At 39.7% G+C, this 10,146-nt stretch overlaps 1 protein-coding gene across 1 annotated transcript; it reads left to right on the top strand.

Annotated features, from left to right (window-relative positions):
- Positions 1–170: 170 nt before the first annotated feature.
- cyth2 (cytohesin 2) lies at positions 171–10,071 on the top strand. Its single transcript, XM_056381112.1, has 12 exons — positions 171–353; positions 2,131–2,281; positions 3,232–3,298; positions 3,378–3,496; positions 3,579–3,659; positions 3,896–4,008; positions 4,730–4,878; positions 4,981–5,092; positions 5,786–5,862; positions 6,558–6,629; positions 6,715–6,869; positions 7,018–10,071. The coding sequence occupies exons 1-12, from the start codon at positions 287–289 to the stop codon at positions 7,103–7,105; spliced, it is 1,251 nt and encodes a 416-aa protein (XP_056237087.1). The 5' UTR covers positions 171–286; the 3' UTR covers positions 7,106–10,071.
- The last annotated feature ends 75 nt before the right edge of the window (positions 10,072–10,146 follow it).

Below are 10,146 nucleotides of genomic sequence, written 5' to 3'. Positions count from 1 at the left end.
GGGCCTAGCAAATGTGGAATACATAAATTAAAAAGCACTATCCTATCACTTGTTAGGTCATATACTATTACTCCAATTTAAACTTCTTTTTTGCATTACCAATTATAACGGATTGTATTTTGAAAAACCACTGACCGGAAGTAGACTACTCGAAAGTCAGACACCATTTCCGGTGTCGCCACCTTCTTTGTCTCCGGCCCAACGTTTCGACACCAGGGGTCTGTCTATTTTTCCCTTTAGTTTTGAGGATATATTTACAGATATATCCCTAATTTTCTGATATTGAATGACAGTCGACTCTGAAATATTTATGCCTAAAAGTAAAGCGCCAAAAATGGATGACCTGGACTACAGTAAGTGTGCTTACTGACTAGCTGTTTGCACAGGCTATCGCTAGCTAACTGTGGCTAGTTGTATTTTCGAATGGCTCAGTTTATGTGACATACTGATAATTCCGTTAAACATTTTAACGAAAAGTATTGACCGTATATGCTTTGCGAAAGTGTGGGTGTACATGTAAAACACAATTTTGTGGTTAAGATAAGCCACAAATATGCCTTAGCTTAGCTTGGTGCAAACTCAATATTGATTGTTTGACTGCTCGGAGCTAACGTCGGTGGACATTTAACACCCAGTCTACCTCCAAGTTACACAAGAAGGGCTTGTCAAAACTGCGTATCCCTTATTCGATTGAAACCTCCTGTAATCGGTGCGTTGGCCGCCGGTGTATGACTCAAACCGTACAGGTAATCCAGACTGTGGGCGTGGTTGGTGGTGTTGTAGAGCAGCTGTTTGTTTTGCAGAGTAAACACTGGTCCGGAGGGTTTGGGTGCTGCTGATCACAAGCTACGACTGTAAGCTCCATGCCCGGGTGGTTTGGATAAAACCGGTCGTTCTTGTGCAAAATATATCAACAGAGAAAATGTGACAACTACACACTCGCACAGTACACCTAGGTAAAACTAATGCAGGCAAATACAACAGCCCTGCAATCCTACCTGTGTGAAGGTTTTGATGTCCGGTTTTTGTTGAAACTGTTATAGAGAGGTATCATTTGAAGGATCTAGTTTGTGGTGCTGTTCATTTTTTATACTGTCATTGTGTCCACATCATTTATATCAATGAGGGTTAAAGAAGCACTCCCATGTATGATGCAATACAGTTAGACAGCACCACAAACTACATCCTCCTGAATGACCATTAAATCGAATCAACACCTCTTTCAATAACAACTGAACATTATAACCTTCATGAAGAGAGGATTTATTGCAGGACCGTTGCATTAGTAAATGACAACTATATTATGGACTGGATGATGCATATAGACTTTACTATAGGAGCTTTCAGAAGATATACTCAATTACCAGTATGTAAGGTTGACATAACTAAAACTACTGCAGTTAAATACAACAGCAGTGCTGCCTTCATGAAGATTATAGTGTTCAGTTTTAGTTGAAATTGTTTGAGGGAGGTGTTGATTTAACTATATGGTTATTTTGGATCTGTAGTTTACAGTGCTATAGAACTGTTTTGTGATGCTGAGAATTTTTAGAAAATATTAAGTGTATCCCATATATATCAGTGAGGTTATACCGAATATTAGCACCATAGATGAACATTTCTTTTAATACTTTATCTTTTCTAATAGTTTCAACCCATAACTGAATGTTACAACCTTTATGAAGGTAGGATTTATCGCAGGGCTGTTGTATTAGACTGCATTAATTTAAGATAGATGTACCTGCTAAACTGGCAATACAGTGTATGTAAAGGACTTTGACTTAACATGGCCACAATAAACTGCTGCATAGCACCATGTTGCCCTGACCTGGTTGTTGACCTCAGGATCTGAGTTTTACAGTCACTTTGTGCTTTGACTGCCTTTGTTGCAAACCACAATTACTACTGCTACAATCCCACTCCCTCCACTCCCTTCCATTGTAAGATATTGATAGAGTGAATTGGTCATACCCAATTTGAGTGACAATATAGTTCTCAAAATAGTCGTATTTGTTATGCTTTTATGTTTCTAATAAAGACAACTTGTGCCTTAGGTTGTTTGGGCACCGTTGCCATTTGTCATATGTGTTGCAGCAGCATTGGAGTCATTCTTCTTCTCTTCCCTTACAGTCCCAGTAGACCTGAGCCCAGAGGAGCGCTCTGAGCTGGAGGACATCCGTAGGAGGAAGGGCGTCCTGCTGCAGGAGATCCAGAGGCTCAGAGAGGAATTAAGAGAGGCCATTTTGGAGGTGGAGGGACTGGAGACCAGTACAGAGGGCAGGTAAGAAGAAAATTCACAGCCACACTGCTACTTTACTCTAAACAATATTGGATTTGGTGTTTTGGTGGCAATGAGGTGGATTGTAGCTTTGATTGCCACTGTGATGGACTGTGTCCATACCCCAGTACATCATCACTTTATTACTTTCTTCACTGTAATTAGTTGCATTTTTTAAATGTGTTTTTTGCACCTATTTTTCTGTTTTAGAGTATGTTGTCCTCACACCGACTTGAACTGACTGCTTTCAACATTGATAATCAACATAGCACAAGGCACAGTGATCTCTCTGTGCTTATCGTATAAGCTGCAGTTCAACAGCCTTTATGAACATGACACATTTGTTTTTGTTTGTAGTATACAGGGCTCCACTGCTTACTGCTGTATATTCACATCACCTTTTCATTCACACCTGCTTTCTTAATGAGCTTCTCTAAAACATTCGGATTGATGCCATATTTGGCTTTCACCCAACAACTGGTTCTATAACGACCCCCTCTTCTCTTTTTAAATATAGGCAAAATAATACAATATAACAGAGCAATATGTCAGTGCAGCAATGTTATTTAATAACCATTATAATGTTTTGAGAGAGGATTGTGATCATTTTGAAAGGCTTTGATCTTGTTCCTGTAATTGCTTTTAATTTATCACATAGCTTTTAACATTTTATTGCTCAGAGAAATGCTACTTCAGCTTTTGACTGTCAGAAAAATTGAACATTAGCACACAATTTATAACAACGTGAAATTGCTTTGCTTGATGTAATGAAGGATATTGGAAACTAGTGTTAATAGATAAAATGGATTTAGTTTTGTGGTGGTATTTTCCCGTGTGATCCTGTGTGATTTGTCTTTTTGACCAGAGTTGTTATCATTATTGATTAGAAGATGTGAGTTGATCATAGCAAAAGCCATTCTTTCTTATCACCTTGACCTTCTTCCACTCTGCAGTAAAACTCTACAGAAAAGTAGGCATGTGGCAATGGGAAGGAAGAAGTTCAACATGGACCCAAAAAAGGTAAAACTCCTCAATACTTGTACAGGGGAAGTCTGTCTGTGTTACCTGTGTGGTGACTGAGTATGTCGACTCTCTGCAGGGCATTGTGTTTCTGGTGGAGAACGAGCTGCTCAGACACACTCCAGAGGACATCGCTCAGTTTTTGTACAAAGGAGAGGGACTCAACAAGACAGCTATAGGAGATTACCTGGGAGAAAGGTGCAGTGTGTGCTAATATCCTCTGTCCTTTTCTCCTTCTGTGTCAGCCATTGTAACTGTGCTTTCTGTTGCTGTACTGCAGGGATGACTTCAACATCAAAGTTCTTCAGGCTTTTGTTGACCTCCATGAGTTCACTGATCTCAACCTTGTCCAGGCCCTCAGGTAAGCCCTCAATGTGGCATGTTTTTTGTTTTAAACTAAGAACAAAACCTCTTGACCAGTATCCTGGCATTCTTGGATAAACAAACCCTCTCAGCAATGGAAAGTCCCACTCTCATTGTCACTTCAGGTTAAGGGGGAAAAAATTATGCAAGAGAGCAGCCGAGACTGTTTATCTCCGCCTTGATTGCAGAATATGTTCTCTCAGACTTGACCTAAACGTGACCTGTTTTCTGCAGACAATTCCTGTGGAGTTTCCGTTTGCCTGGTGAAGCCCAAAAGATTGATAGAATGATGGAGGCCTTCGCTCAGAGATACTGTCACTGCAACCCTGGTGTTTTCCAGAGTACCGGTAAATACAAACACACAATCACAATGCATTTCTGGTAGGGTAGGCCGTGTAGCAAATTCAACCTCTTTTCCTGCAGTGCATCACAGGAAGGGACACCCACTCATTTCAAGAGTGTAAGTTTTACGGACAGTTCTTTGGATTACTGTCAACAGAAAGTGACAGTAAGGGACTGTGATCTCACACAAACAATGAGCCCTTTACCAGAAATGATCTGAGTGTAAGCCAACAGTCAGCCCACCCTCAACATCTCTTCTTAGTAAAACTATTTTGTGCTTTTGTTCTTAGTAATTATTTAATGGTGTCCTGTGATGTTTTCTTGTGATCAAGAAATCAACAAAAGTAATGTTTACATTTAGTGTTACTCACCACAATGCATTTGGGGGTGTCCTTAAGATCTAACAGATGTGTGAAGTATTTTAAATCTAGCATTGTTTACTTGCTATGAACCCATTAGCAAGAATGTGTATCACATAACCAGAGTACATGCGGGTTCTTGTGTGCGTGTGCATGAGATAAACAAAACCCACTCAAAGAAAATCAGCTCCATAGCGCAACCAGAGGTCATAAACTACACGTGACCTATAAATTGCTTTAAAGTATCTTAGTAGGTTTATCATACTAAAATAATATTTTAACCTGTGTAATATAGACTTTTTGTTTTATACGTCTGATATTAAGATAAATTTCTTCTTAATTATAGTCATGTCGCTCTTGATTTCAGACACATGTTACGTGCTGTCATTTGCCATCATTATGCTGAACACGAGCCTCCATAACCCCAACGTGAGAGACAAACCAGGAGTGGATCGCTTCATCTCTATGAACCGAGGCATCAATGAGGGGGGAGACCTGCCAGAGGAGCTGCTCAGAGTATGATGAACTCTTTCTTCTTTTTCTTTGCAAATGGTCAAATGACAATTCAATGATCCCAGTAAAGTTGAGCTTATTTTATTACCATAAATGTTACTCTAGAATCTCTACGAAAGCATAAAAAATGAGCCATTCAAGATCCCTGAGGATGACGGCAATGACCTGACACACACCTTCTTCAACCCGGACAGAGAGGGCTGGCTTCTTAAACTTGGTGAGATGATGCCAGTCAGGCTGTTCTGTTTTGTTGGGGAGTACTGCTGCCCTACATGTTGGCTTTAATACAGATCTTGTACAGTTTAACCTGTACTGACAAATGCTGTATGTCAATGTTAAAGATGCAAATATTTCAAGGATCTAGTGAGAAAACATGATCTGTATGTCACTGTACTCTGTTCTTTTCTGAGGCTTTGTGCTATGATGAACCTGCCCTCTTGTCTCTGAGGTTTGCCATCTCTTTGCCTCCACCTAAATTGTCAGCTCACAGCGTTGTGGCATTTAAATGTTGCCATAGCAAGATGGAGAACAAGAGACTCACCTTCTCGCACCATGGCAGTCTAAAAATCATCTGATTGTTTTCTTTTGCATGGCGGGGCCTGTGATCTGTGTGTCACTAATATAATTTCTCTTCCTCTCCTTCTCGTGTTTCTCCCCTGTCTCTTTCTCTTTCTGTCCTTTGTCTCCCTCTAAATCCCCTGGTCCCTTTTGTGTCTGCTTCTCCCCTGCGATTTCCACCCTCTACTGCCGCTGCTTGTTTTCTCAGGAGGTATGTACGGTCAGAGTTGTTGTAGTTAAAAAAGTAGCAACATAGTGAGCTGTAAGAATGTAGAAACTGTAGACTAGTATCCCTTTAACTTTATTTCACGCTCCTCTCACTCATCATCATGACTGTGTTGTTGTTTTTCAGGAGGACGGGTGAAAACCTGGAAACGCAGATGGTTCATTCTCACAGACAATTGCCTTTATTACTTTGAATACACTACAGTAAGTGTTGGTTTCCTCTCACGTGCGACACTATCAATCTATGTAGGTGCATCAAGTTCTGTACACAGGATGTTGAAAAGCTTCTTATGCTTATTGTGTCCCGACGTGTATGTATTTGCATTGGTGTTTCTTAGGATTTGTTGTGAAATTTTGAGTTTTTTGGATTATTCAGTGATAAATTGTAAGGCTTAAGAAACTGTTAGTTTGAGCTGAAAATTGAGCTGTGACAGGGAAGGTAATTTCAAGGCAGAAGGCAACAGTGTATCTTCAAGGAAGCTGGGTTCCTGAACTCAAGTATTAGATTCGTAGCTTTCGCCCACACAGGGGGCGCTTGGTTTGGTTGCTCATGCACAGTAAAAACAAAAGAGACACAAGTGAAAGTGAAAGAATGTAAATTATTCATTGTGTATTGAAAGGCCAGTCATGAGTGCTGCATTGAAGAACAAGAAGATAAATTTGTTTTATTTGGTTTATCAAATTGGTTCTGAATTCATTTTATTTCTTTTGTTATTTGAGAATACTTCTGAGATTAAAAGGAATCTTTCTTTTTTTTTTATCCAATTTGGCAGTATTTTCAGAAATAATGCTGAGATTGTTTGGATTTCTTTTCATTCATACATTGTCAGATTCATATTGGGCCTGATTAAACGCATAAAAACACAAAATAAAAGCCTTTTGAATTTTGTCACTAACAGGATAAGGAGCCGCGAGGTATCATCCCCTTGGAAAACCTAAGCATCCGTGAGGTTGAAGATCCGAGGAAACCAGTAAGTTTGCATTCCTGCTTGACATAATAGTTAAGTAGTCTTACCATGATTGTTCATCTAAGGTTCTTCACCATTCTCCCAAAAGAACTGCTTTGAGTTGTACATCCCCAACAACCGCGGTCAGCTGATTAAGGCGTGCAAGACAGAAGCTGATGGGAGGGTAGTGGAGGGGAACCACATGGTGTACCGAATCTCTGCCCCCACACCTGAGGAGAAGGACGAATGGATCCACAGCATCAAGTACGTCAATGTTAAATGGAGAATAATATCGAAACACTGTGTAGCGTCCTATTTTAATGTCCTAACTGCTGCTTTGATTGTACATGCACCTTTTAATTGCATATTCTGATGACGCACCTCACTCACTGTTTCTTTGTAATCTGTCCAGGTCTGCCGTCAGTGTGGATCCCTTCTACGAAATGCTTGCAGCCAGAAAGAAACGTATATCACTGAAGAAGAAAGAGGAACAACCGTAGATGAATCCCTTCATTCTCTGCCTGTCTTCCTCTCTCCTTCACACCCCTCCTTCCAACATGGGACACATGTTTTTGTCCCTCCTCTTTACTACCTGTTCATAAGTTTTGTTACCCCACCTCCCCACCCCCAAAACACATCCTCTTCTTAATTTGAGGACTCCTTGCTATCCTGTCTACCAGACTTTTGAAAGCCACATTCAGAGTGAGGAGCTCACCCACTGTGGCTGCCTCTTCTTATCTTGGTTCTTACACTACTGCTGTTATATTCAACCTGACACACTACAGCCACAGCACACCGCCTGTCCCGTCTTCTCACCACATTCCTCTCTCCTTCAGCACTTAAGTGAACTGTGAAACGTGTCGTAGGCCATATTCACTGTAATGCAGATCATTTCTAAAACACATTTTTTCCTGTTTTGGCATTTTATTTACACTTGGCAAACATTTTAAAGCAGCTCACCAAATGTGGACCAATTTGCTAACACTGGGAACAAAGAGGATTCAAAAATGCTAAGATCGCCATGATCAGTCTTAAGAGTCTTGACTTGCTGGTGCACCTCCTTCCCCACAGCTGCTTTGTAAAACACAGAAAAACTTAAAATAGCAGAGAGTTGCTCTGCAGAAATGCTTTAGGTCATTGGCTTGTGCGTACCTAATATAAGACATCTTGTATTTGCTGTTTAGCATGTGTAAGAGTTTCAGAATTCAATCTAAAAATGCGGATGAAAAACCCATGAAACAAACACCTTTCTGAGATTTATCTGCATTAGTGTGAATATGGTCTTATTCAGGGTAGCAAGCAGCTTCAGTTCTCGTGACTTCTTCTTTCAGATTTATGGATGCTGCCTAAATGAGAAATTGCCTTTCTTGATTGTGCTTACCCCAGACAAAATGTGAATTCACTATTCAAACACTAATAAGATTTAGATTCAGTTATATTTGGTCAGAGAGGAGGAGAAACAAAGCAGCAAACGATTTCAGATTACTGAGATATGTGTCATTTACTCAATGGCTTTAAATACACACTACTACTGTCCACTCTTAGGTAGGGTTAGATAGGTAACCGTTATGTCAGGAAAATGTCACTGTTTATGACTGTTTAGATTTGCTGATTCACACCACCAGGCTGCTGTTGATCTTTAAATATGGTCGTGTCTTTAGACAACACGTTGCTTTAGAATTAACAGAGGAAACACGAGCAGTTTCTGCCCTTGTAGACAGCTGCTTGTTTCAGCTCTGAGAGACGTATATGTTCTTCAGCATGTTTCTTAACATGTTGGAGCGATAGCGAAGTAGAAAACCATAGTAGGCTACCAGTCTGGAGGCTTTGTTAGCAATTCCTTTATAACACTATACTCAGCTATGATCATCATGTCCTCTCACGTGTAACGTTACGGCATGCCACAAATCATTTCCTTCTTGCTCAACACTACAAGACGAACACCGACATCTCTCTCACTAGTAATAACTCAGACATTTAACTGTTAGAGCCAGGTCTGTTGGCTATAGTGAGTTTCAAGAAATCACAAAGGCAGCTCATTACAATGTATACTTTTTGTAAATAGATGTTAGCATATTTGTTTACGATACACATAGAAATGATTTAATTTATTCTTTATCTTTTGTTATAATCTGATTTTTGTACGAGCTACTGTAGACCTGCATGTTGATAAACTGAGGTGTCAGTCGTAGGTACTGATGCATCGCTGATCATGCTAGTGCACTGATTTGAAAGGTGTTAGTGTTCCCTGTCGACTTGGAAAAACGGCATTTTATGTGGAAGCTGGTTTATGCATAAAGTCAATTGTCTTAATGATAGTTTTGGAAACTAGGGAGATATTTAGGAGATGTTTTGTAGTCTGATTTAACTCTTGACCATACCGATGGTTTTTTGAGTAAATCAGACTCAGTGAAGCACAAACGGTAATCAGTCTCACAGTCTGTTAAACTAACATCTAGTCTTTATTTCATTGGCTGCCCTTTCTATCATACTACAATGATAAATATGAAAAGACAATAAAACAAGGAACACTAATAAATCTTTGATTCATTACATGATAGTAAAATTATTCAGATGTAATGAATCAGTAACAAGTTTAGATTTGTGTCCAGTGATAGATTTGCTTGACATACAGTTCATAAACTGTTATTTCTAGTAGTTTATTGAAGTTGGCATTTTTAGATGGTAGGAAAAATAATTGTCTACTGCACTTTATCAATTTTAGCATTTTGGAGAAAATGCTGTTACTTTGACTGACGATACAACTCCAATACTCTAGCATCCTCTACTGGTGTACACACACACACACACACACACACATATACACACACACACACACACACACACACACACACACACACACACTGCAATATGCTGATGGATGAACCATGAACTGTGTAGAAGTATATAACACCATCACCTGGTCAGGTCCAGCTATAGCAGCAACCTGTGCTGTATTTGCTCATCTGATCGTGTTGCATGAAGCTGAATGGGGTCTTTTCTCTTTCAAAACATGTAGACCTTGTTTTAAAGACACAGTAAGTGATTGGTCCCTCGAGCACAGATCTTTGATTGCCTTTTTTCTCTCCCACTTCATCAAACTGACAACGGCCTAATTTTACAACTCCATGTTTGTGCTTGTAGACATCACATGGACAGTCTGTAGGCCTTCACTTTCTGGATATTCTTGAAGTGCAAAGTTGCCAAAAAAATACTGTTGGGACAACAGATGTTTCCATTAAAACAAAAGAATGAACACTGAAATGATCAGACCGAAACTGGTCCTCTGTTTCTGATTCCTTTGACCCCAGAGCCACCTCTTTCAGAAAACGTCTTTATTTTGTATTTATTTATTTTTGTTTACTGTGAGGTGAAGATGGATAGATCATCTGTAAATGTAGCAAAAGGAAACCACGATACATTGGTGCCAGTAAACTACTGTGTAACAATAAAAGGTAAACAGAGATGATGGGCTGGTGGCCGTGTTTTTTTTTCCATGGGGTTTTTGTCTTATATTTTAGCTCTTTTAGGAAGATGTTTG

Source organism: Seriola aureovittata, chromosome 7 (genome assembly GCF_021018895.1).
Source record: "Seriola aureovittata isolate HTS-2021-v1 ecotype China chromosome 7, ASM2101889v1, whole genome shotgun sequence".
Taxonomy (NCBI): Eukaryota; Metazoa; Chordata; class Actinopteri; order Carangiformes; family Carangidae; genus Seriola; species Seriola aureovittata.
This window is presented reverse-complemented; position numbering and strand designations above follow the sequence as displayed.